The 27,313-nt window shown below is 45.9% G+C and overlaps 1 protein-coding gene across 2 annotated transcripts in view; it reads left to right on the top strand.

The window, feature by feature from the left end:
• The first annotated feature begins 14,827 nt into the window (after positions 1 to 14,827).
• The window catches only part of CTPS1 (CTP synthase 1), a 34,785-nt gene continuing 22,299 nt past the window's right edge, over positions 14,828 to 27,313 (top strand). The window contains exons 1-7 of one of the 2 annotated variants that reach the window (XM_025288986.3): positions 14,966 to 14,983; positions 17,852 to 17,894; positions 18,722 to 18,900; positions 20,441 to 20,611; positions 22,882 to 22,982; positions 23,771 to 23,887; positions 26,832 to 26,915. In XM_025288986.3, the coding sequence (XP_025144771.1) occupies positions 18,735 to 18,900; positions 20,441 to 20,611; positions 22,882 to 22,982; positions 23,771 to 23,887; positions 26,832 to 26,915 (639 nt within the window). In that variant the 5' untranslated portion in view covers positions 14,966 to 14,983; positions 17,852 to 17,894; positions 18,722 to 18,734. Of the gene's footprint in view, positions 14,984 to 17,851; positions 17,895 to 18,721; positions 18,901 to 20,440; positions 20,612 to 22,881; positions 22,983 to 23,770; positions 23,888 to 26,831; positions 26,916 to 27,313 lie in introns of both variants that reach the window. The other variant, XM_025288984.3, reaches the window with a different exon arrangement.

Genomic DNA, 27,313 nt, shown 5'->3' with positions numbered 1-27,313 from the left:
TCCTGGGGTGGCTGCAAAGGCACAGTGTCAAGGCTTTTCTTCACAATTCATTCCCCCAATCCTGAGGTTTCAGGAACACATCCTTTCATTCACAGAAAGTTATTGGTTGCAAAGATTTCCTTGAAGATCTGAATTCCACAACAATATGATCAAAATGGTGAAATAAAACCCAAGGCTCTCAGCTGTATATAGTTTCAGCTTTAAGAGAAGGCTGAAAACTACTTTTTGCTGTTTTATACAGAAATGGGTTGACTCTCCAAAGAAAGTTTTGTCAAGCGTTTATAAGCTTAAAAAATAATAAAAAGAGAAATGTAAAAATTGTGAACCAGTCTCACTTTGCAATTTTTTTTTGAAGGAATAAGGAATTGGCTTCAAAATCTGACTTAATTGACATTTTTGAGTCTCTGAATGAATTTGATCAAAAATTATAAGAATTATGGGAAAGTATATTTGTGCATGAGTTGACCCAGCAGGCATGGGTGGCCCAAGTTTTCACATTGCAAAGGTCATTGGGACTAACCCTTGACCAGCTCCTGGAAGATGATCTTTGAGCCTTTGAAATGTCCCACATGATCTACCAGATGAGTGTTTTTGTTAGCCTGAAACTTTGAGCCTCGCTGCATCAACTTGACCTCAGTAGGCCAAGATTGAGTGAGTAAGATCAATTTTGTGGGTGCTGCCATTTAAAGTAACTGACCCTTAAATAAAAAGCCTGGACGCCAAGTCTGGGTGAGCCTCCCTGAGTGTCAACAATGCCCTGCTTTCAGACATCATTCCTGGGAGAATTAGGTGCTCTCCATGTGATGTCACAGGAAGAAGAAAAGTGGAAGCTTGTGCCTAGTTCTTCCTGGACTGCTTCACCCAAGCATCTTTTCTCTGAACTGATTTTAATCTGCATCTTTTTACTATCTGAAACCATGACCATGAAGACACCAGATTTTCTAAGTTCTGTGAGTCCTTCTAGCAAATCATTGAGCCTGAGGGTGGTCTTGGGGTCTTTCCACACAATAGGAATGTGTGCTAACAGCATTTATGGAATCAAATAAAAAACTTACCTTTGGAGAAGTGAAGTGACCAGCGAACTAAGTTGGAGTTATTGTTTGAATCCTGAAGAAAAATGATTCAGACTAATAGAGCATTGTCTGTGTACACTGGAAGAAATTTTCATCGTGATTTTAAAGTACTTAACTTGAACAAAGTACAATTGTATTCTAAAGACCTTAATATTATTACGAGAAATTTCAACATTACATTTGTCAGTGAAATAAAAGGCCAAACCACTAGATTTAGAGAATAATTGCGTCATCCAAGTAAAATTCAAAGGATCCTAATTCTATTAAGAACTAGAAAGGAGTGTCTGACAAGTGGGGGGAAAAGTAATAGATCTCGCTGCCATTCACAGCATCTACTTGTGAAAGTTTCTTGTGAATGGTGATGATCATGAACTTGAAGTGACCATAACTGGAAGAACATAACAAGGAATTTGTGGTCATTTCAAGTACAGACTCTATTGCAAAATGTTTGTGGAAGCAAACTGATTTCTTATTTGAAATTTGAAAAGATGTTATTTGGAAGTTTTATCCTAATTCAATAGTTATTATTTTTCTAAATACTTTGTATTTTATTTCTTTTCATAATTATGTACTATCCAAAAAAATGTAATTAGTATTTTCACTCAGTCCTATATAGACATTCCCAAACCATGAGTACATCCTGATATGTCATATAAATACTGTCATTTTCTACATATCCCATGGTGTGAAACCATTAGGAAGCACTGAGTTAAAAGAGTTTGATTATTGTTGTTAAAAAAAACAAATCAAAATAATGGTGGCTTAAAAATATAGAACCGTATTTCCCCCCAGGTAACAATCCACATGTAAGCCATCCTGGGGATGGCGTGATGACTCCTTAGCTCTTCACCCAAATACATTCTCTCAAGCAAGAAGGTGAAAGAAACTGTCCCCTGTCTAGTTTCACATGTTTCTTTGTTGGGTTCGACATAGATTGCTAGTTATTCCCTTGTGCATGTGCTAAGTTTCTTCAGTCACATCCAACTCTTTTCGACCCCATGGACTGTAGTCCATCAGCCTCCTCTGTCCATGGGATTCTCCAGGCATGAATACTGAAGTGGGTTGCCATTTCCTTTTCCAGGAGATCTTCCTGACCCAGGGATTGAACCAGCATTTCTTATATCTCCTGCATTAGCAGGTGAGTTCTGAATCCTCCTGCAATGCAGGAGACCCTGGTTCGTATTCCTGGGTCGGAAAGATCCACTGGAGAAGGGATAGGCTACCCACTCTAGTATTCTTGGGCTTCCCTTGTGGTTCAATTGGTAAAGAATCTGCCTGCAATGCAGGAAACTTGGGTTCAATCCCCGGGCTGGGAAGATCCCCTGGAGAAGGGAAAGGCCACCCACTCCAGTATTCTGGCCTGGAGAATTCCATGGACTTTATAGTCCATGGGGTCACAAAGAGTCAGACACGACTGAGTGACTTTCACTTTCACTTTCTTTACCACTAGCGCCACCTGGGAAGTCCTAGTTATTCCCTTACCTGCCCTGCTTTAGGGATAGGGAGCATTTCTCATCAGATGCAGCAGTCTTGGAATCAGACAAATATCTCTGCTGGGACTTCCCGGTGGTCCCAGGTTTGATCCTGGACAGGGAAATAGATCCCTCATGTCTCAACTAAGACCTGGCACAGTCAAATAATAAATAAATAAGTATATTTAAAAAAAATCTCTGCTGACTACAACCTGGGGATTTCAGTGGTATTTATGCTCCCTAAGCCTCAGTTTTCTCGTCTGTAAAATAGAGCAAAGAAGAGCACCATGAAAATTAAAGTAGGGATGCAGCTGAAGCAGTCAGGACTGTGTCTGGCATCCAGCGTGTGCTGATGGACCTCAGGGTTACTCTGCATCCCTGGTGTCCATCGTGGAGCCTGAAACAGGCACCAGCACTGACTGAGGGGAACTGAACGGAACTGGGCTCAGGGAAAGGACGCTAATTCTCCAGCACATTAGGCCTATCCTGTGGGTATAGCTGGCTCTGGCAGCTGCAGAAAGTCCTAGGGGGAGACTTTCAGGAATGAACAGTTGGAAGGCAGGGTAATCTTCCCTGGAGGGCTAAGGACATGGGTTGGGTGATGACAGCATCTGCTAGACTGAACCATCATGTCATTTTTACATTTTTTGAGAAAATTTAGGTCTGAGTAGACTGTAAATTTTATCTGGGATGAGGGAGGGACAAGAATGTTACCAGAAGCGGGTAGTGGCTAGCAGGGGGCTGATCATTTTCTGGCCTTAGGTGGCAGCCAGGCTGTGGTGGACTCTGCACAGTTGTTTAGTCACTCCAGTCGTGTCCGACTCTGTGCTACCCCAAGGACTGTTGCCCGCCAGGCTCCTCTGTCCATGGGGTTTCCCAGGCAAAAATACTGGAGTGGGTTGCCATTTCCTTTTCCAGGGGTTCTTTCTGATCCAGGGATCGAACGTGCATCTTCTGCATCTATATTTCCCAACCTCCCCTATGGCCAGGACATGGCCTCTGACTCAGTTTTAACCAGTGGCATGTGACAGAAGAAGTGTGGACAATTTCTACAGTATTTGCTTTAAAGGAAATCATTTTTCCTTCACTTCCTTTCTTTCCTCACTCCTGTGCAGATGTGAACACAGACACGGTGGCCTTGACCATGCAGATTAGAACAGGGCACCCTGTGGGAAGGTGGAGTAACAAGATGGGGGGAACCTTAGTCCCTGGATGACTAGCCTGTCAATCAGGACCACTCACCCCAAGGCTGTCACATAAGTGAGAGATAAACATTTATCTTAGTTAAGCCACTGCATTTCAGGGTCTCTGGCACGGAGTCTTAGCTTCCTGTTGACCAGGGGGTGAGGCAGCCTTTGATTAAGGCAAGAGAGTACGGCCTGGACCTGTCAGAGCAGAGTGAGCATTGAAAACCCTCCACACACTAGCTGTGGAGGAGGCCTCTAAAGAACACAGGTGCCCACAGTGGAGATCTGAGTTATGCCCCAGAGAGGGAGACTGCAGAGCCAAGGGCAGACCTCAGCCCCGCGCTTTCTGGAGAAGGCAAAGAAGGTGGGCAGGGCTTATGGTAAAAGACACTGGACCTTCACAGCTGAAAGCAGAGTTTCTCTCCTGCCTGGAGGAAAGGCCTGGGTGGGCTCAGGGGAGAATTCGCTGCAGCCTGCCACAGTGATAAGGCTTGGCTTGGACTCCAAATGGCTGTGGGCATGTGAGCTGTCCACCAGCATGGGAAGCCCAGGGACTGACAGAGAATGAAAGGCAAAGAGCAGAGCCACAACTTGGAGGGATTTGAAACTGCAAGTGACAATTCCAAGTGGCAAAGTAGTGGGTATTTTAATTGGGATCTGCATTCAGTGAAAGGAAGAGCCCCAGAATTATAGGAGTATCAGCATAGATGCAATTTCTTCCTCTCGCCCCATATTCCAGGCATGAGCGATCCAGGGCTGCCCCTGCAGCCAGCCTCTAGCCTCCTCCTGACTCCTTATCCCCTGCATTTGAGGTGTCCCAAGGTTTACCCTCAACTTGGTTAAACTGAAGCCACATTTCCTAGAACCCCTTTCCCTATAGAGTTCTGTGTGAGAGAGGATCCCACAGGGGATCTGGTGTGAGGCTTGGGAGATGGAAGGCAAGCAGTACCATTGTCTGAAGGGGAGGCATGGTGACAGAGGAGAAGTGCTCGGCAGGGTCCACCTGGTCCTCTGTGCCACATTCTGCACCTCTTCCCAAATGACCACAGTGGCTCCAGGCATACCACCAGAGGCTTGGGCCCACTGATGGGTACCCGAGGCTACAGCACCCCCACAAGCCTCTGCACAAGGTCCCAGTTCCCAGTGGCCAGACTCGCCCAACTTCTCTATTTCCCAGCAAGCTCCACGTTGTCCACCTTTGATCATTATCCAGGAGGATTTGTTACTGAGTCCTCCCATCCCTCGTCTCCCTACTCTGGACCTTTACTTTCTCAGTTCCTCCTACCATTGTGCAAGGTCTCATTCCAGTATTAATCCTTCCTGCCCTTAGCGTAAGCCTGCTGGGTTCTCAGTTTCCCCACGGCTGGCTGGCGTTATGTCTTTGCTAAATTTGCTCAGTTTTTATTCACTCATCTGATTTCTTACTTCCAAAATGTTTATTCCTGTCCTCTCTCCTGTTCTCCATGCCTTCATGTAGATTTATGCTTTAAAAAAACAAAACAAAACAAAACATTTCTTTATTGTAGTCTCAATGAGGTTACCATGGGAAGGGAAAGTTGGCTGTGTTTGTTCAAGCTACCACTTTAACACAGAAATCTTCTCCCTGCTGTGGTCTTTTTTCCCACAGAATAAACTGCAGTTTAAGCTCTCATGGATAAGCTCCTCCCGCTTGTGACTCAGCACGGGACCCTCCCCCCTCCCATCCTCCAGCCTGGCTTCCCTTCCCCGTGTTGGCGCCTGCCCATCCTGAGAGACAAAGCTTTTTATGGCCATTTGGCTGAGTTAGGTACCCCTCCGGGGGTTCCAAGGCGCCCCACCACTTCCCCCAATTCTCTGCTGTCCTCCGTATTATAATTGTCTTTGTAACCCTGGTGCCTAGGGTGAATGGAAGATGCCAATAAATGCTCTGGAAATAAATGAATAAAGTAGATGCCCATTTTGACAATTCTTTGGCTTTGCATAACCAGAATCTGAGGAAGATGATTTGTTTACTTAAAAAGAAAGAGGATCTGGCATGGGGAGGAAGAGAGAAGGCAGGTACAACTTAAAGGAGCCAAATAGAATGTTGTGGATCTTAAGATTTGTGGAAAAAGAGGAGAGCTTTAATAGATGACTGTGTTATCCCAGTATAGCTTTAAAAAGAGCCCTGAGAAAACTAATGTAGGGTGTTTGAAGTCAGGGTAGCTGTTTATACTGGGGGCATAGAAATTGGAGGGGAACAATGGGGCTTTCTGGAATGCTAGTAACTGTGTTTCTTAGTCTGGGTACTAGTTACATGGGTGTGGTCAAGTATGTAAAAACTCATCAAATTGTACTCTTAGCTTTTTTACACCTTTTAAAAGGATGCTGCTGGTGCTAAGTCGCTTCAGTTGTGTCCGGCTCTGTGCGACCTCATAGATGGCCTCCTACCAGGCTCCTCTGTCCCTGGGATTCTCCAGGCAAGAACACTGGAATGGGTTGCCATTTCCTTTTCCAATGCATGAAAGTGAAAAGTGAAAGTGAAGTCACTCAGTCCTGTCCGACTCTTAGTGACCTCATGGACTGCAGCCCACCAGGCTCCTCCGTCCATGGGATTTTCCAGGCAAGAGTACTGGAGTGGGGTGCCATTGTATATCATACTTCAAAAACAATTTACAAAATAGAAGTACGTTTTAAAAAACAAAACAAACAAATGAAAAAACAGCCCCTATCTTCTTTCTTCAAAATAACATCACCCTCTACCACACCATGCTTGTCAATCTTTCCAGTTGTTTAAACCCATGAACAGATGAGTGTCTTTCCCATATGCCCTTGAGCTTAAGAGTAGTTGAATATATGTTGAATGCAGGTGTTTGAAAAGGTTGAATCATTTAAAACACTCTCCTGATGTGCAACAGGAATTGAAGGGCTAATTATGTAAACCTGGATGTTGGCTATCCTGTATGAGTAGTCCCTATTTTCCCCAGATTTAAAAGGTGCCTTCTAAGTGATCATGGTACTGATGGCAGGAGTGTGAACTATTCCTGGAGACAGAAATAGATCTCTTAAAGAGATCTGAGATACAGATGTCTGGAGCTTGGGTCCAGAATTTGAAATTACAACTATTGAGTTCTATACAAATTAAGGCTCCACTGAGTGCTTCCTAGACGGAAATCTCTCAATGTCCTAACATTTGTCAGGCCACTCAACTCTGTGGCAGCTGGGAGAATGCTAGATGCCCAGTGGCAGCCTGGAGAATATTGGCATACTGATCCCCTTAGTGATCTTCTGATTACCCTGGGCGGAACATTGTTAGGAAACATTCAAGACCCTTCGATTATTGAGCTGGGCTGGTGTAAGGATTGCTTTTGTGGTATCTCCCTGTCAACTGAAATACAATTGGTTTTCTTGCAAGAATGCTCATTTGCCTTGGAAAAAAGCCAGATGCTGAGGAGGTTAAAAGTCACAGGGGAATTCCCTGGTAGTCCGATGGTTAGGATTCGGTGCTTTCAGTACACGTGTCTAGATTTGATCCCTGGTGGGAGAATTAAGATCTGGTTCAGTTCAGTTCAGTCGCTCAGTCGTGTCCGACTCTCTGCGACCCCATGGACTGCAGCACGCCAGGCTTCCCTGTCCATCACCAACTCCCAGAGCTTACTCGAACTCATGTCCATTGAGTCGGTGATACCATCCAGCCATCTTATCCTAAGCTCAGCCAAAAATAGAAAAAAGAAAAAAAATTAACGAGGTCATCTCTTAGTCCTAATCCATCAAATATTTACTGACGGTCTGCTGTGTCCCAGGCAATATGCCAAGACAGTGTGGACAGAATGCTCCGCCTCTAGACTTCGGATACTGCAAGTGTTTAGGGGCCACACGCTGTTTGGAAGCAAGTGGTGGGAGCTTGTCTGGGAGCTCTGTTTGTGTAACAAGAACACAGTTTGTAGGTGGATTATATGGCTTATGGAAGTTTGGGAGAGGTTTTGCCAGTCCTCTTGCAGCTACTGGAGCTGAAAAGAGGCGGTTTTTTCAGTCTAGGAAGAAGCCAATCCAGACAATTTCAGTATAATGTGGTAAATGCCGGGAGACATGAGTACAGAGTAGGCTGTGTGGATCAAGGAGTGGTACTCAAGTAGCATGAGAGGCTTGGAGGGGTTCTCGCAGGTGGGGGATACTGGAAATGAACCTTGTTTGCTGTGTTTTCTGAACCCCAAAGTCAAAACATATGATCTAAAAAGTGTTCATTTTCTCACCTACCCATTTATTTGCATCAAAAACTTTAGGGATTTAATAACAAAATATTTGGGCTTCCCTGTTGGCTCAGATGGTAAAGAATCCATCTGCAATGCAGGAGACCTGGGTTCGACCCCTGGGTTGGGAAGATCCCCTGGAGAAGGGCATGGCAACCCACTCCAGTACTCTTGCCTGGAAAATTCCGTGGACAGAGGAGCCTGGCAGGCTACAGTCCTTGGGATTGCAACGAGTCGGACATGACTGAGTGACTATGCACAACAAAATGTTTAGTACATGTAGCACATTCCTTTTATTGAAAATAATAAAATGTCAAGAAATCAGAACTGTCCCCTCAAATCTGGGATATGTGGTGATGTTAGCTATGTTATATTTGTCAACTAAGAATTCATAGTAACATGTTTTGTAGAAACAGTTTTTCTTCATTCTCTTTTACTAAATGGCCTGCCCTCCCCCCCCATCTGTTAATGAGGCCTTACTGTATGATTACACCAAATGGTCATATAATAGTAGTATGTATTATTATACACCCTACACAAGACAGATGTCTCCAGCAGATCGTTCTGACATCCCATCACGTTCTCTGTGAAGGACATCATCAATTCTGAGGTGGATAGGAATTTTACCCCCAGGCTCAACTGACAGCTGAAAGCCTTTGAATTTAACTTGGAGCTCAGAATAGCTTCATTCCATGTATTTCTCAGAGAGTATAATACTGACTTCACTGCCCCTCAAATTCTACCCAGCACTCGCATTAGAGAAAACTTGCACAGAGGAAAGCCAGAAGATGCTGTGTAATAAGCCCAGGCCTTCCAGTGGCTTCTCCCCGACACTGCATACTATTGGTAGCCTACGGGCCCTCTGCAGAATCACTTTGCCTGACCTGTACTTTATGGCACTGCCAGCAGGCTTTATTGAGAATCATTATGAGGAACAGCCCCGTGACTGTAGCCTGTATGTCTGCTGTGTGGGTGTTATTGAGACTGCTCATTCTTACATTAGGTACCCTGCATCCGCTCCAGGAAGACTCACGGGAGAAACGGATTGCTGATCTCATTAGCAGGAATAATGCTCCCTTTAATGCACTCAGTAAACATTTACTGAGGGACTTCCCTGGTGGTCCAGTAGCTAAGACTCCTCACTCCCAACTCAGGGGGCCCAGGTTCAATTCCTAGTCAGGGTATAGGTCCTACCTGCCACAGTTAAAGATCCTGTATGCTGCAACTAAGACTTGGAACAGCCAAATAAATAAAAACAAATATTTAAAGCAAAACCAAAAACATTTACTGAGCACCTCCTACATGCAGGCAAGTCAGATGCGCTGGGGATACACTCATAATTGAAGTACAGTCTGATAGGGAACACAAACATCCTATAACCGATTACCCCATCAATCGTTACACTCGTGGTAACTGCTAACAAGAAAAACACCGCCACTTAGGGGCCAATAAGAAGGCATGGGGGTCAGTGAAGAGGTATTTGAGGAAGTGATATTCCTCATGATCAGCTGTGTGGTTTTCTACTTGATCATACTAATCCTCATCAATTATGGGGCTGGGAAGTTAAAATCATATTTGTGACTCGCCTCTAGAGAGAATAGGATTTGGGACCTAATTTAATTTCTGGATTCATTTATTTGTGGAACCAAGTGCCTACTCTGTGCTGGAACCAGCTAGGCACTGCGCTTTCAACAGTAAGTCGGAGAAACAGGTCCCAGACCTCACGGAGCTTAGAGACAAGTGGGAGGTTTGGACAAGGAATAGAACTGTTAAAACACAATCTGTAGGTGCTGTGCATGGGGAAACCCAGGCAGCAGCAGAAGCACAGGGGAGAAAGACGAACCCCAACTCGAGGGAAGGAGGCTGTCCAGATTAGTTACTTTGGGGAAGTGGAGGCCAGGCTGAAATGTGACTTTAGTAAGACAAAGGGGATATTTCAGCAGGGCTATGTGAAGATCCAGGTGTGAGAAAGAACAAATGGCATATTCAGGGTACTGGAGGAGTCCTGGGTGACTAGAGGCTGGCATGAGTCATGTGGCCAGAGGGTTGTAAACTGAGGCCAGCTTGTGCATAACCTCATGCTTCAAAGTGTGGTTTTGACTTTATCCTGAAAGCAATGGATATCATTGAGGAGAAAAAGTTCCTACCCTTATTTTCCCTTTGCCTTATTTCTCTCTCATATTTTATACACACACACAGACACACGCACGTGCACACACACACATACAGACACACAAATGGCCTCAAATTTTTCATGAACAAAGTAAGGGTATAACTAACTAATTTGCCAAATAACATCATGGAGGGAAGCTAGCTCAAAGGAGGAAAATCCAACATAACACATTCATACTAAAATAATTTATAGCCAGTAAGAAAGGATACAGACATGCACAGTGTCTCTTGAAAAATAAACAAGAAATCAGGAAGAGTGGTTGCCCTGAGGAGGAGAACTAGATGGCAGGCACAGGTATGAGTGGAAGGCTTTTACTGTGTATTCCTTTTTATTATTTATTTTGATTTTGATTTTTTGACTGTGTTGGGTCTTCATTGTGGAGCACAGGCTTAGGTGCCCTGTGGCATGGGTGATCTTAGTTCCCCAACCTGGGATCGAACCTTCATCCCCTGCACTGGAAGGCAGATCCTTAACCACTGGACCATCAGGGAAGTCCCTAGTATTCCTTTTTATCTTTTGAATTTTGTACCATTTACATAGTTATTAAGAACTAAGTAAAATTTAATTTTAGAATAGATAGCCCCAATCTGGTAAAAAACAACAACAAACTTAAGTCAATAGTTGTAGGCGCTCTCCTGCCCCATTGCTCCCCCAGATAATCTGTCAGAATGCCAGGCTAGGATGACAGCATACTGATGTAAAAGTGAAAAAATTAACTCAAAGGAGTCTTGGTTAGAAAAGAATTAGTAAGATTCGGTGATGGGTAGAATGAGGGGGAGCAAAATGGAAAGAGGATTCAAAGAGAACCTTTACAAGTGCTCTTGGGAGGGCATTTATACTTCTCAGTCTTGGCTTCATCATATGTATATAGCAATAATGGTGGCATGTACATTACAGGGGAGTGTTGGGAATTAAATATGCTTCATCCTGGTTATTAAAAGGTGAGCAAGACTGTACCTGATAAGGAAACTGAGACACAGAAAGGTCGGGTAATCTCAGGGAGATTATAGTCTGGTGTGGAGACAGACAAGTAGGTAGTAGGTAGTGTGAGCACCCTGTGAGAAGTGTCTCGGGGGAAGTGAGTGCAGCACGGGAGGACATGTAGGAGGAGTGCTACCTTACGTTGGGTTCCCTAGGAACCAATCTGTGAAGGGGTAGTGGAAGACAGTAAGTCCCCTACATACGATGAGTTCCATTCCGTAAGTCCAATTTGTTATGCGTGTGTGCTAAGTTGCTTCAGTCATGTCTGACTCTTTGCAACCCCATGGACTGTAGCCCACCAGGCTCCTCTGTCCATAAGATTCTTCAGGCAAGAATACTAGAGTGAGTTGCCATTTCCTCCTCCAAATCCAATTTGTTATAAGTCCAGCAAAGTTAGCCTAGGTACTCAACTAACACAATCAGCTATATAGTAATAGGTTTATAAAACTTTTTATACAAATGATACATAAAAAACAAAGAAAACATTTTAAACCTTACAGTGCAGTACCTTGAAAAGTACAGTAGTCCAGTACAACAGTTGGCACACAGGGGCTGGCATTGAGTGAAGAGGCAAGAAGAGTTACTGACTGCGGGCAGGAAAGGAGGTGGGAGATGGCAGAGCTGAAGGTTCGTCAGCAATAGGAGACGGAGGGCAAGCTGCAATTTCACTCATGCCTGATGCTGATGGCACAGGTTCTGGCTCCTTGCTGGAACCAGATGCGCGTTTCCATCTTTGAAAGTTCACAACTTGAAGGTTTGTATGTAGGGGATCTACTTTAATTGTGGAATGTTCTCAAGAGCAGCCTGTAAGGGAATGAGGGAGGCGGGGTAGGGCAGGAAGAAGCTGGACAAGGGGTGTGTTTAGGGGTGGACAAACTGGACTTCAGACCAGATCTGTATTTCTAGAATTGAAGACTTGTACTGGAATACAGTCACACTTATTCTGTTTACATATCATTTATGGTCATTTTTGGGCTATGAAGACAGAGTCGAGGAATTGTGACTGAGACTGGATGGCCCACAAAGCCTAAAATGTTGACTATCTGGCCCTTTACAGAAAGGCTGCAGTCCCTAGTTTAGCTGAGTCTAGTCTCAGCCTGATCCCAGGGGGAGTTCTGGAGCATGAACAGCACTGCAGAATTGTCCCACCTGAAGCCAAGGGGCCTGGCCTTCTGTACCTTTGCCCAGGGCAGACTTTGGAACCTCATGCTTAGAAGGGCCTCAAACTCAGAGATAAAGAGAGAGGTCCAGGCTGGAAATAGAACTTTGGGAGTTGTCAGAATATAGACGGTATTTAAAGCCTAGTATTTAAAGTCTGATAGTTAAAGTCTGAATGAGATCATCTAGAGAATGATTATAGATGGTGAAGGGATATTCTGAGCCTTGAGGCGTTTTGGTGTTTACAGGTCAGGAAGAGGAAAGGATCGAGGAAAGCAGACATGGAAAGAGAGGCCTATGAAATAGGAGAAAAACTGAGAAAGCAGTTTCCTAGAAACCAAGTAAAGAACACATTTTAAGGAAGGAGTGACGAGCTGCGACAAATACTGTTAGGGAAGTAGTGAGTTTAGGGGCAGGATGTGGGTGCAGTATGATTGCACCCAGAAGTCTAAAGAGAGTCTGTGAGCTCAAGATGAGCGAGAGGAGCAGCCCAAATATGCAAACACACACACCTACGCTCACATCGTGCACGTGCGCGTGGTGCTTTTGAGTCTAGGGCTTGTATATAGAGAAGGGGTTCGAGAAGGTAGAAGTTAAAGTTTTTTTTAGGAGTTAATTTGTGTGTGTGTGTGTGTGTGTGGCTGTGCTGGGTTTTCTCGTTGCACACTGGCTTTCCCAGTACGGCAAGCGGGCTATAGCGGTGCACAAGCTTCTCATTGTGGTAGCTTCTCCAAGGCACAGCCTCTAGAGCGTGTGGGCTTTCGTAGTTGAGGTTCATGGGCTTAGTTGCCCCGCACCAGGAATTAAACCGTTGTCCCCTGCATTGCAAGGTGGGGTCTTAACCACTGGACCACCGGGGAAGTCCTAGAACTTAATTTTTGGCAAGAGGAGCTTCAGTGGAATTACATGAGCAACAGCCCAACAGAATGAGTTCAGGAGAGAAGAAATTGGAGACAACAATTTCAAATAACACTTTCTAGGAGGTGTGTTGAAAAGGGGTGCAGAATAATGGAGAGGTGGCCAGAGAATTATATGGAGTCAGGGAGGGGTTTTAAGATGCAAGAGACTGTATCACGCTAGCGAAAATCATCTAGGAGAAAGAAATCAATGATGCAGGAGGGGAGAACTACTGGAGGGATGTTCTTAAGTCGATGAGAGGATACAGCACGGGCAGCAATGAGAGGCTGATGGATAGCTGGTCCACAGCACAGGAGACAAAGCAGAGCTGTGTGCACAGATGAAGCAGGTTGATGGATAGGGTGGTGGGAACTCAAGGGAGTTCTCCTGATGGCTGCTATTTTCTTAGTGAGACAGGAAGTAAGACCATCAGCTGAGAGACAGTGGAGGTCTGCAGAAGGAGAGGAAACGGTAAAGCAGTCACCCAGAAGAGGGGCTGAGCGAGAGGCTTGGATCCTCTACAGCACCTTCTTTACTTTGGCAAGTATGTTCTCAGTGTCTATCACATCCCAGGCACTTTGATAAACACCAAATGCTTCTTGAAAGAAGCGTGGCTGTAAAACATCCCAAGCATGTTTGAGGTTTGGAGCACAGTGCATCTTGGCAGAGCAGAAGCGGTGATGATTCAGATTGGGAAGAAGGCAAAAGCCTGCTAACTGGTTTCTCAGAATCCATTTGGTTGAGTCATGGTCCCAAAATACAAGTCTGATCGCGTCATACTTTGCTTTACATCCTTCAGTGAAGGTATACAAGGACTCCTGACAAACTGCTTCTAGGGAAGAAAACAGAACCCTGGGATACAGAGACTTACTTTTTAGGTATACACATGTCTAGTGTTCGGAGAAAAAAAAAACGTGCAGGTATTCAGTATTCAAAACAAAACCCCTTCCTCAAAAAAGTGTCTATGGCTTTTCACTGCCATGGCGGAAGGGGGGTTGGGGGGCGGGGAGAAAATCCTTGGTTCCTAATGCTCTGTGTGGTGTGGCCACACCATATTGATCTGTCTTTCCTTGGCTTTCTTCAATGCAGTGACACTGCACTCCAACTCAACTGGGCGAGGCTCTTCTGGGCCTCACTGCCTTCATACCGGCTTTTCTTTCTGCCTCACACATTCTTACTCCCAAGATGAGGAAGGAGCCTGCGTCTAGCCTCCCTCTTAGCCTTCCCTGGACTAGAGGTGGAGGGCGACACTGCAGGCATCCCATGGTTTAGAGGGTGCCGCAGGGGAGATGGGTTGGGGGGGGCGGTCACACCATCTTGTCCACAAGGTTAGACGGTTCAGGGACACCATGCGATGATCTCGCCTCCTCTAGAAGGCTGTTGGGGAGTGGGGGCTGGAGCCAGGCGATGGGATTTGCCAAGTGTGAATCAAAATAAGGTCTTCTCCTCCTCCAGAGGGGAAGCCCGCACTACTAGCTGTGACAAAGGCAGCAAGGCAGAAACGCCACTACCTGGCCGGTCTCCCAACAGCTCGCGTCTGCCAGGCGTCAGCAGCGTTGGGAGCACGATCCCTGATCCGCCACTCTGGTGGGAAAGCGTGCCACCCCGCGCCTGCGCACTCGGGGTCCTGAGCCCCGCGTACCGAGGTCCCGCCCGAGGGAGGGCCCGCACCCCCGCCCCGCCCCCTGCCTCTGCGTGCGCACCGCCTAGAGCCCGCCTCCGTGAAAGACTGCCCGGCGCATGCGGCCGGGCTGGTGCACTGGCTGCCGGGGCTCAGTGTGAGCGTCGCTCTTTTAGCTTCTTAGCCGACGGCAGGATTTAAAGCCGGCCTCAGGTAGGCTGACTCCGGGGATCCCGCGGGAGCTGTTCTCCAGTGCAGCAATCGGCAGCGGGAGCCGAGCCCGGTGCGGGACAGCCCCACCGCCGGTGACAGACAAGGTCCCCACCAATCAGGGGCGAGGTGGCCCGCCGGCCTGCCCAATGGGCTGCGTGCCTAACGGGAGTGGGGCGGGTGGCCAGGCCGGCGAGGAGCCGGCTCCCGCGCGCCGGGCCGCGTGGCCGGGCGCAGCCGGGTAGAGCGGCCGCAGGGGGCGTGGGGTGGCGGGAAAGGCCGCGGGGACCCGGGCTGCGGGCCCCGGCAGCGCCCTCGTCCGTGCGGCTTGGCTCTCCTGATCAGGGTGCCGGGGTGGCTTGCGGGGCGGAGGGGGCCGTAAAGGCGCGGGAGCCCCCTTCTGCCCGGCCCGCCCCAAGCAAGCAGCCCGGCGGCCGCCGTTCCATTCAGACTGCCCGGGGCCTCTCCCCTCCGGCTTCAAGGCACGGCCTTAGCCTCGCTGGAGAGAGATCAAGGCCTGCCGCGGTGGGGGATGGGCTCGGCGGCCTGGCTGCGGCCCCCTCGGGCGTGCCCAGACTCCCGCAGGCGGAAGGGGCCTCGGAGCTTACAGAGCCAGACGGCCTCCCTTGCTGGAAGCTTCGGCCCCACAGCTGGCCTCCTCACCTCCTTACCTCCCCGGCCGCCCAGAATGAAGATGCTGCGTTTTAAAGAAGTTCACTACGTGTGCGTGGCGCACTTACGTCCACACTCATTATAATTTTGAATTCTCAGCAGTCCTGTGACACGGGCGATGCGGAGATTCTCAGCCCGGTTTAACAGATGTAAGGATTCGGGCTTCAGGCGGCTTCCGTGACTTGACAGGTCCCAGTACATGACCGGTGGAGCTGCAGCTGGATCTCAACATTTACCAACAACATCTTTGTTGCTGTTTCATCTTTGTTGAATTCCTCTGATGCATCTTGATATATGTTACTTCTGTGCTTGAAAATCTTCCCGTGTCTCCTCACCTTCCGACTGAAGCTCAGATTGAGCACTCAAAGTTGCCACATGGTTTAGGCCCTTGTCTAAATTTGCAATTTATTTCCCACCATCCCCAGACCCCCCTCACTCTCAGTCTCTTTTCTTGGCCCTGCGTCTGTGTTCTGTAGATAGCTGTCACCTTCCTGTCCACTCTGTTCCCTTGCCCTTCAAAGCCATTGTCAGGTCCACGTAGCAGGAGGTGTCTGGATCCTCTCTTCGCTACGTCCACCTTTTTGTGATGTCCATGGTACTTACTCTTGTCTTGCTATTGACAGCTTTCTGCTCTGTCTTCCCCATTTATACCTGTCACATATCATCCCTCTGCTACCTGCCATCACTAGATTACTCATTTATTTGTAAATGGTTCTGTCTCTCTAACTGGACTGCAAATTGAGCTGTGGGCCCAAATCTGAGTAATTTTTGTGGTCCCTAAAGTGTCTAGCACAGTAGCACTTAGCTATTGGGTAGGCCATCCATGGGAGTGACTATCCCGTCAGTATCTCCCATCAGCATCTCCTGCCTGGTCTCTGAGTACGTTGGGATATTTATTGTCAGGCACTGTTAAGGGCTACAGGAATCTCCCCTAAAGAGAGGTGTTATCCTCTGTGAGTAAAATCAAGGCCAATTAAATGCAAATGGATGAGATGAGTCTTCTATAGAAGTAATCCACTCTGTACCCACTCAGAATGGTTGAGGAATTTCTAGGAACATCCAAAATTTAATCAGTGAGACTAGACCATAGCCTGGCTGCTACTGCTGCTGCTAAGTCGCTTCAGTCGTGTCCGACTCTGTGCGACCCCATAGACGGCAGCCCACCAGGCCCCTCCGTCCCTGGGATTCTCCAGGCAAGAACACTGGAGTGGGGTGCCATTTCCTCCTCCAATGCATGAAAGTGAAAAGTGAAAGTGAAGTCGCTCAGTCGTGTCCGACTCTTAGCGACCCCATGGACTGCAGCCTACCAGGCTCCTCCGTCCATGGGATTTTCCAGGCAAGAGTACTGGAGTGGGGTGCCATACTCACACGTCAGTAAGGCACTGTTCAGGTGTGAAGTGAGAGCAGGGTGTCTCTCAAATACTAGGGACTTGGAGTCAAACATGTTTGGAGAAACTGCAGACTGTATATCCCTTTGGGAAATCACAGTACACATTGACTTATTAAAGGCTCCCATGGGTCTTGCATTAAAGAAACCAGTTGACTGCTTAACCAGCATTTCTTTGATTTATCTGTCCATAACGCCCTTTTTGGGAGTCCTGTGTACATTTTGACAAAACCAAGGAGCATGCTTTTGGGAATGCTGCAACAGAATAGAAAGAGCAGGACATGGTTGGGTGTCTTTCTTGCTGTCCAAGTAGGGAGGACATTCTAAGCATTCTCATCTCTTTGCCAAGTATGTTCATTCCTGCCTTGGGGAGGAACACAGCGGGGCAGGGGAATGTTTCAAGCAGAACTCCCCAGTTTCCTTGTTCCTTTCTTAGCTTATTTTTATTATAATTTGGCTTCACATGGAAGTGTTTCCAGAGGAGGAAAATGTCCTGGACCATGCCAAAACATTCTACTTGTGATTGTGTTTCTTGTTTTGATCACATTCGGGTTTACTGACCCAGTGACATTTCTGAGCCTCTGAAGCCGGAGCCAGTGGTAAATTCTCCCTGGTGAGCCTGTCGCTGTTTGTCTGCTCACCTCTCTCCTCTGCAGTTCTTGCATCTATCCACCCCTTTTTCTCTCACCAAGTCTGAATCTTCTGTTCCTTGCCACCCCTGCTCTTAAGATTTAATCTTCTCTTCCCTCTCTGAGTCTTCTGCCCAGTATGTGCTTCAGACTGGTTTATTATCTGATGTCCTTTTCCTCCAGTATGTACAGTCTCTCCTTATGACATACCTGGAAGAGATTGCTGGTAAGGAACAACTTGTTAAATTTCAGAAGAGAGTTACCTTTAATTAAAAGACCTTTAGTTTTAACTGCAACTCCTTTTAAATGTTGAAGTTCTTTTATTCTGTCTTCTGTAACCTAAACGAACTGTGTTTTCTTGGTGATACAGTATAGTTTAGCCAAAGACATTCATTACCTTTTTCATGGGGAATCAGAGTGCTCATCCAATATTGAAATAGTTTCCCTATGAAGGGAAAATAACAAAGCACCTGCCTGAAGCTCATCCCAGTGTCTGGTGGCAGTGTCAGCCAGCATTGGGAGCATTGGGTTCTGTCAGCAGAGCTGGGTTTTGTTTGTTTTTTTGTTTTTTAATAGGCTCTCAAGGTTGTTGGGCTTCCCAGGTGGCTTAGTGGTAAAGAATCTGCCTGCCAAGCAGGAGACATGGGTTCTATCCCTGGGGTCAGGAAGATCCCCTGGAGATGGAAATGGCAACCCACTCTAGTATCCACGCCTGGGAAATTCCATGGACGGGGGAGCCTGGCAGTCTACTGTCCATAGGATCGCAAAGAGTTGAACACGACTTAGCGACTAAACAACAAGGTTGTTAGCTGTCAAAGCTTTAAACCAAAGTGGCATTATTTAATTAGCAGTTGTTTTCCAATTCATATTTGACTAAAGCCATCCATTGATCCAAGAAACATTTGCTGGGATCCCACATAACGACATTCCAAAGTCACATGGCAGATAGGGAGACTGAGACTCCTAGAGGGTTCTTAGCTAGTCAGTGGCAGAGCTGGCATTTCAACCCACATCAGTTTGATTTCTTGAGGTATGTTTTTTTCTTCCTCTCAGGTCAACAAGTAAAATGAAGTACATTCTAGTTACTGGCGGTGTCATATCAGGAATTGGAAAAGGAATCATCGCCAGCAGCGTGGGCACGATACTTAAGTCATGTGGCTTACATGTGACCTCCATTAAAATTGACCCGTATATTAACATTGATGCTGGCACATTCTCTCCTTATGAGCATGGTAAGCAAAATGCATTTCTTTTTTAGAAATAATAATTATGTAATATGTGAAAGAAAATGTCAGCTCTTGGAAATTGTGTGTGTTTTGCTTTGCATGACCTCCATTGCCTGCCTCCCGAGAAGAGTCCTTGGCAGAGCAGAGTGATGGTTTTCTCACCCCGACATAAAGGAAGCAGAAATCTTAAGAGGCAATGGAGTTATTAGAGTTTTGTGGTTTCTGTGATAGAAATGATATTTTAGGTGGCCGAATGAAAGTTTGTCTCTTCTCTTGGAAAAGGATATCTGATGACATGGTAACTTTTCGAATATTTGAGAAGAGGGATTGTGTTTATTCTCTGTGGCTCCAATCTTTAGGAATAGGATGGGTGGATAGAAGTTGCAAGAACATGGATTTTGGCCCAATATACGATCTTACTAATAGCAAATGCTCTCTAAGAGTGGGGTGACAACTTCAAGAATTTGTGTGTTCCCTTTGGTTGAAATGTTCAGAGACCAAAGGACCATTTTGTAGGGATTCAGGCCACAGATAGATGTTGAAGTTGGATGATCTCTATGCTTGAGATTCTGTTTTGCTTACAGAGTTTGGATAAGAACAAACATCTTTTGAAGTGAGTGAAAAGTCAAAACCATTAAGATAGGGTAGGAATACAGCACTTTACTTCTTTGCTGTTGCTGATTACCTACTGTGTGGTAACTGTCTGAATTATGTAAGAGAGTAATTACTTGAAATTGGGGTTAGATGTGCTGTTAAGACATGTTAAGGAAAAAAACTTCTTCAGTTTTTAAATTGTTTTCATACTCCTACTTTCCAATAAGAGGTAAAAATCTATGAATGTCATCAGAGCAAAATCTTTGTGTCAGGAAAAGATGGAAAAATTGAAGCAATATTTCAGAATTCTTGAGAGCAGAGGATGAGGGAAAAGTAAGGCCAGTTTTTACTTTCCTATTTTTGAGCTCGTTTCCCATTGTGATGGTTGGAAGGCCCCATTTAGGGCAAAAATTGTAATGGCATGTCAAGGCATGCATGTTAAACAAAAGAATAGGAGGAAACTTGAGCAGTTTTGCACTTCTGTTTTGGATTAAAACATGGCCCAGAAGTCAGTTTTTATAATCAGCATGACTAGACTGTGTTTAACTTTTTGGATCAAATCCTACTTTTATCACATTTAAACCTTTCTCTGCTCAAGTAGGAGACTTTGTTGAAAGTTCTTTTTCTTTGGGTGATGGATGCCATACCATATAAAGTCCCCTGTGTCTTGCATGGCCGTAGCTTCCTTCTGTTCATTCCATGCTGTTTCACAGCAGACTCTTCTGATTCAGACTGGGTTTGGAGGTAGACGGGAAGTATGGAGTTAACCTTTTGCAGAATGGTGGGTGATTTTTCTTTCATGTTATATTTACTTTTCTAAAATAAATTTCCCTGCTTCCTGTCAAGTTAATGCAAACATCGGTCTGTTCAGGTGTTTATATTTGGGGACTCAGTGTGTGCCATGGTGTAGGTATCTTTCACGCGTCCTAATGGTTTTCACTGTTCACTGCAGGTGAGGTTTTTGTGCTGGATGATGGTGGGGAAGTAGACCTTGACCTGGGTAACTATGAACGTTTCCTTGATATCCGCCTTACCAAGGACAATAATCTGACCACTGGCAAGATCTATCAGTACGTCATTAACAAGGAACGCAAAGGAGATTATTTGGGGAAAACCGTCCAAGGTAATATAGGATTTGCCTTCAATGTTTAAAAATCTTAACCAGTTTAATTTCTTTTGTGTATAAAAATGTACCTTTTATGCAATTTCAGCATGAAAGCATCAAGCATTGTGATTGGAATATATCTTCAGTTGAAAATTCAAGTGATTTTTTGAGTGGGCTCCCGCCTGTCTATGAATGACATTGACGCTGACAGTCCAGCTGCGTGATTTGAGTGAGAGAGCTGTTGTTTTTGCATGGTGATGAGTGTGAAGTGATGAAGGCAACTAGATGAGGGCAGTAAGCCAGACAGTGTGTGTTGTGCATCTGGAATGTTCTGTGTATAGACAGTGAGAAGGAGAAGGACTCCCATCATGTCCATTGGCCTTTGGGCTGGTCATGGGCTGGAGGGAGTTTGAGAAGCGGGTCTCTGGTCTGCCTGAGCGTTCTCCAGTGCAGCATCACTTGTGCCTTTGCACACTGATCGTTTGAGACTCGTGCTACTTTTTAAAAGGTGTGGTTGGAAAACCACTGGTCTGCTATAATGGCATAAATCCAAATTTGGGGGGTTGTTGAAGAGTGACTCTCACCTGAGTCATGAGAGTAAATCTGCTTTTGACTTTGGACTTTACTGGACTGAGAACGAAGGGTTGTGATCACAGCTGGCTCTGCCCTGGGGCCACCCTGGCCGGATTCTGGGCTGGGGGGTCATGTGTAGGGCTTAGCTCTGCCACTTACCAGCTTTGTGAGCCCTGGCAGATCACTTCCGCTCTTTGAAGTCTTAACTTCCTTTTCTGTGAAATGAGGTTAATAACAGTGCCTACCTATTTAGGTTGTTGGCAGAATTAAAGGAGCTGAGTCAGTGGAGTATGTCTCCGAGTTCCCAACACACAGGACAGGGTTGATTAGGAGCTGCAGTGATCTTTATCATACAGTTTGCTGTTCTAGTTCCCTGATGTCTTCATGCATTTATTCACTCATCAGCGATTTCTTCAGTGCTCAATATGGTCACTTGCTCACTGGTGCTGGGAGTAAATGGTGAACAAGACCAGGGAGGCCACTGTCCTCATGGAGTTACACAGGGTTACATGGGAGAGGAAAAAACAAACAGATGAAGTGACATGCCTGGTAGGAGCTAAGAGGGAACTAAATAGAGTGAGGAGAGAGTGGTGGGGAAAGGGATCAGGACCGGTGGTCAGGAAAAGCCTCCAAGGAGGGGGCTGGTGAGCTGAGAAGCTAGCCCTGGGAAGGGAAGGAGGGGGCTCAGCGCAGACAGAGACCCCTGGTGGCAGTGGGCCTGGTTAGGTACCGGGAGGGAGACTTTCTGCACTGAGACCAAGGAACAGGGGAGAGGTGGGTTGCACCCAGGTTCCATGGGGCCTCCCGAAGAGCCACGACATGGAGGTCACCTTTTATGCAGAGTCTGGAAGGCCGTTCAAGAGTGTAAGCCTGGGAGAAATGAACTCTGACTTGTATTTTTAAAAGATCACTTTGGCTGCTGTGAGTGAACTACATCATATCCTGTGCTGGAGGCACTGCGGGTTATATACATAGTGGGTTAAACAGTAATCTCTGCTCTGTTGGAACTGGCCTTCTGAGCCCCAGGACTGTGATTTAGAAAGTGCCGAGCTGTGACATGTGAGGGCGAACACTGTCTGTGAGGGCTCTGCCAACCAGCTCCCCAGGGCACTCTGGTGACATTTCCACGATCTTAGGAAGGAGAAACTCTTACCTCCAGTTCACAGATAGGGCGATTGGACTTAGGAATAGTTAGGCATGTTGCCCAAAGAGCCACACCTAATGAGTGGAGGACCTGAGATTTGAATCCAGACGTTCTGGCCCCAGATGCTGTGTCCCAACCACCCTGCTGCGCTGTCCCCCCTCTGCAGCAGGTTGTCTACCCTTCAGTAAGCTGGAAACCAGATGGATCTGGGTCCTGGGGCTCTCTTGTCCTTGGAAAAGGGTGTGTGTGATGTGCTTCCCCAGCTATAAGCGGTCGGGGTGGCAGCCGCGCAGTGGTTGTGGAACCAGGGTAGGTTCTGCACTGGGGCCACTGCTCCCAGGTGGCTCAGGTTGCCCCTTGAGGTCCTGCTCTCCTGCAGGGCTTCCAGTCACAACTGGGAAATCTGGAAGGGAGGCCAGGGGAGTGTGATTTGTTAAGGGCATTCAAGAGGGGTCTCACTGATACTGTTATACCCCTCTGCTGCTCTGTGGTTTGTTGTCACAAAAAGTATGTTTGCCTCAGTTAATGCCAGTGGGATGTGCAAGTCACGCAGGTCTTTTCTCTTCCTCAGTGGTCCCGCACATCACAGATGCGATCCAGGAGTGGGTAATGAGACAGGCCTTAATACCTGTGGACGAAGATGGTCTGGAACCTCAAGTGTGTGTTATTGAGGTTTGTTGAGTCTCCGTGGCACTCCGTGGTACCCGTGCATGTGACCGGGTGTACATTTTCTCCTCTTTAGTCAGCCACCAGCTACTGATAAGCCAATTGCCAGTGAAGCCCTTGACCCTCCCAAGGGCAGCGTGGCAGGTGAGGGCACCGTCACGGTCATGTGGAGTGGCCCCACCATCAAAAGCGATACTTCATTCACGCCTTCTTCTTTCCCAGCATTTATACACTTGCTTAGTATGGCTTGTACCAGTAAGAGTGGTATGACACATTTTCCTTTGTCTCTTGAGAAAATCAGGTGATCCGACCTTCTGTTTCCAACGGCAGGAATGTTCCTTCCTGAGCCTCTTTTGGTTTCACTTTCTGTGCTCCTGCTTTGCTGGTCCCAGCTGTTAGATCTCAGTGTTCCTGTGAAAACAGGAGACTCCAGCAGTTTGTTTATAACTGGTTTTTATTATAATACAGAAGTTATTTATGGCTAAGTAGTCAGATCTCAGGTTCTTTGCTTTGTGACTCTTCAGACAAATAAAATTCCTTAGGGCATCGTTTACCTGACCTTTTCCTTGAAATGATGTGGAAAGGTCCGTAATAACCTTGGGGAATGGCGAGCCTATCAGAAAGGGATCTTTTAGTAGAGAGAAACGTCTGCTTCTTGTCAACTGATGTTTGTTGGATCCAGGGCATCTCTGTTATGTTGTTAGTGATAACTGAGATGACACAGTGCAATTGTTAGGAAATTAAACCACAAGAAGATGTGGTGTTTCACCTCTAAATTAACTTTGTCATTCTAGCTCGGTGGGACAGTAGGAGATATAGAAAGCATGCCCTTTATTGAGGCCTTCCGTCAATTCCAGTTCAAGGTCAAAAGAGAGAACTTCTGTAATATTCACGTCAGCCTCGTGCCGCAGGTAAGGCATTTAGGGCTTCACTTTGGGGGACGGAGGAGAGGGAGAAAAGGGTGGTTTTCACTCCTTACCTGTTTCAAATATTTGAGGTGCAGGAAACAGGGAATATACACACTTCTTTGTGAACTTTAAATTATTATAATCATATTTTTGCAAAGGTCAAATGGAAAACATTTGAAAAATTGATCAGGGTAATTTGCAGTTGAAGACAGTAGGTTGCACAGGTCCATTTGTCTCTAGTACATGGTGAAACTATACGGCAACTGGAGTAAAGGGAATTCCTTTTTAAGACAAAAATTCACAAAGATGAATCCTCTGAGTGGAGTCAGTAGTAACAAGAAATTAGGAAGACAGAAAGCAGATGGCCTTGTAGAAACGAGCCGAGCAGACCTGGGAGAGCTGGATCCTAAGCTGGCAGCGGGGAAAGCAGAAAGCAAGCCTGCTCGCTCTGCAGAACCGTGAAGACTCGGGAATGGGCAGCCCTGGGCACCTCGGGGTGACGTGGGGCTCGTTATAATTGCTACTTCGGAAGCACTTAGACTCTGGCATTCGCTGTCTAATGTGCACAGTTGGGCATCAGTCCTCTCTTGCCCTGGCAGAGGACTAGGCTTTTTCTGGATGAGGAGACACTAGGGACAGTGTGATTTTGTGTTGTGGAGACACCCTGCCTTCTTCTGCTGCTGGGTTTGCAGATCATCACAGCCAGGCTTCCCTTGTGGCTGAGCGTGTAAAGAATCCGCCCGCAATGCGGGAGACCTGGGTTTGATCCCTGGGTTGGGAAGATCCCCTGGAGAAGGGAAAGGCTACCCACTCCAGTATTCTGGCCTGGAGAATTCCATGGACTGTATAGTCCATGGGGTCGCAAAGAGTCTGACTCGACTGAGTGATTTCACTTTCACACTTTCATAGTCAGGCAGGGACTGTCTATAAGAGATTATAGGATTCTTGGGGTATGTGACTAACCCAGGAGAAAACACACTGCCTTCAGAGGCTCCCGGTGAAAACAGACCAGTCAGATCCCCACAGCTACAGCCCTGGTGGACAAGCCCACCTCCTCACAGAGCTTTCGGTTAGCTTTTATAGTGAGCTGGCAGCCATGGTCACAAGGCATTTTGAGAAAGCATCAAGCATGCAAGAGACCAAAACAACAGAAGAAAATTAACTTAGAGGAAATTGAGGCTCTGCAGGGGTAGGAAAAGGAAACTTCAGAAGAAGAAAAAACAACATCTCATTAATATCCTCAGAATTAAGAGGAAATAAACTGCATCCATTAAATGGAGCCAGATACATTAAGAAGAGAACGTTCAAAGCACAGAAAAGAATTCTTGGAAATTAGAAATTAAATAGCAAGAATGAAAATTTAGGAGAGAGAAGGCTAAGGAAATACCCTATAAAGTAGAGCAGGAAGATCAGGAGAGAAAAGGCAAGGGACTTAGAGGTTGGTCTAGGCCTTTTGATCCAAATAATGAGGTTTTTAAAAAATAGGAGAAATGGAGAGGCATGTGTAATGTGAACCAGGGGTCAGCAGACAGGCCGAATCAGCCCACCTTCTGTTTCTGAAAATAGAACAGCCGTGCCCATTTGCGTTAAAACATCAGAGTTGAATAGTTGTGACAGAGACTGTGTGGCCTACAAAACCTAAAATATTTATTGTCTGGCCTTTTATAGGAAAATTTTTCTGACTCCTGATCTAAAGAATTCAAGGAAATTTCCAGATAAGAGTTTCTAGATTGGAGGGCCTAGTTAATGCCCAGCCTATTAAACGAAAAATGACCCCCCACCAAGGCACATAGTTGTGAAATTTTGAAATAAGGGTGCAGAAATTCTAAAAATCTCTAAAGAGAAAAATCGAGAATCACTATGGCATTAGAGTTCTCAACAGCAGTCCTGAAAGCTAAAAGATAGTGAAGCCAAAAATTTTCAGGGAAAATGACTTCTAACTTAGAATTATATACCCAACAAATATATCTGTGAGAGGAGAATAATTTACTATGTAGAAAACTCAGCATATCCACAAAATAAAACCAAAAAACCAACCAACGAAGCCAAATCATTGGAAAAGTCATGGCACATGGATTCGTTTGCACAGTGTCTACGGAGATGGGGGCTGCAGACACAAGGCAGGTACATGTAATGGGGGCAGGGAAATGAAAAGAGTGGGTTCCTGATCCAAAAGGGAAATCAGTAGAAAATGCCTCAAAATGTCAAGAAATAGCAGTGTAAAGCATAGGAGGAGGCTCATTCAAGGGTGAAGGACCTCCTGTACGGCATAGGGAACTACATTCTATATCTCGTAATTATAATGGGAAAGAATCTGAAAAAGTATACATGTATGTATGTGTGTACACATACATATGTATATATATGTATATAGTTATGTATATATAAAAATATATCTGAGTCACTTTGCTGTACACTTGAAACTAACACAACACTGTAAATCAACTATTGTTGTTTTGGTCGCTAAGTCATGTCCAGCTCTTTGCAACCCCATGGGCTGTAGCTGGCCAGGCTCCTCTGTCTGTGGGATTTCCCAGGCAAGAATACTGGAGTGGGTAGCCATTCCCTTCTCCAGGGGATCTTCCCGACCCAGAGATCAAATCCACATTCCTGCATTGGCAGGTGGATTCTTTACTTCTGAGCCACCAGAAAAATCATGTATACTGCAATTTAAAGAAAAAAGTGGAAGAGCGGTTGTCTCTCGGGTTTGGAAAGGCGAAGGGATAGATAGAACTGGTACTACTGCTCTTTGGACAAACCTTAAATGACTCTTTTACTGTAAAACATGCATGTGTGTAACCTTGACAGTCTGAAAACTGGATGGGAGTTTAGGTAAATGGTCAAATTATCTATTTACGTATTAAAAGAGGTTGGTAGAAAAGTCATACTTGAAAGTCCCTTATCACAGAGTAACTAACTTTTTTTTTTTTTTCCTCCTGTAAAATAGCCAAGTTCAACAGGGGAACAGAAGACTAAACCCACCCAGAACAGTGTTCGGGAACTCAGAGGGCTTGGGCTTTCCCCAGATCTGGTAAGATTTCCTGGTTACCTGGTTTCAGTGTGATCTTGTCTGTCTAATTAAGATCTGGCCTTAAAGCGAAAACCTTTGTTTTCTTGGCCTGCGTGTAGGTAGCCAACGGTGGCCAAATAGAGTCAGTGCTTTGAACTGGGATGTGGTTTGCAGAGATTTCCCTACCTGGTGTGTGTGAAGTTGTGTCTTCTCCTGCTAGCCAGTCATTCATTCTCCTTTTCCTCGTGCCCAAGAGCAGTGGTTGAGGGAAACCCCAGTCGGCTCATTAATCTCTCTGTCAATTTGTCCTACCGCTCTTGCACATTTCTCCAACTTGGGATTTAGGAAGTTTTGAAAACAGGTAACATTTTTACAGTTTCTGTGCATTGTGCTAGGACTTGACATTTTCATCCAGCGTA

Source organism: Bubalus bubalis, chromosome 6, assembly GCF_019923935.1.
Source record: "Bubalus bubalis isolate 160015118507 breed Murrah chromosome 6, NDDB_SH_1, whole genome shotgun sequence".
Lineage (NCBI taxonomy): Eukaryota > Metazoa > Chordata > Mammalia > Artiodactyla > Bovidae > Bubalus > Bubalus bubalis.
The sequence above is the reverse complement of the archived record's forward strand: the minus strand, read 5'-3'. Positions and strand labels throughout refer to the sequence as shown.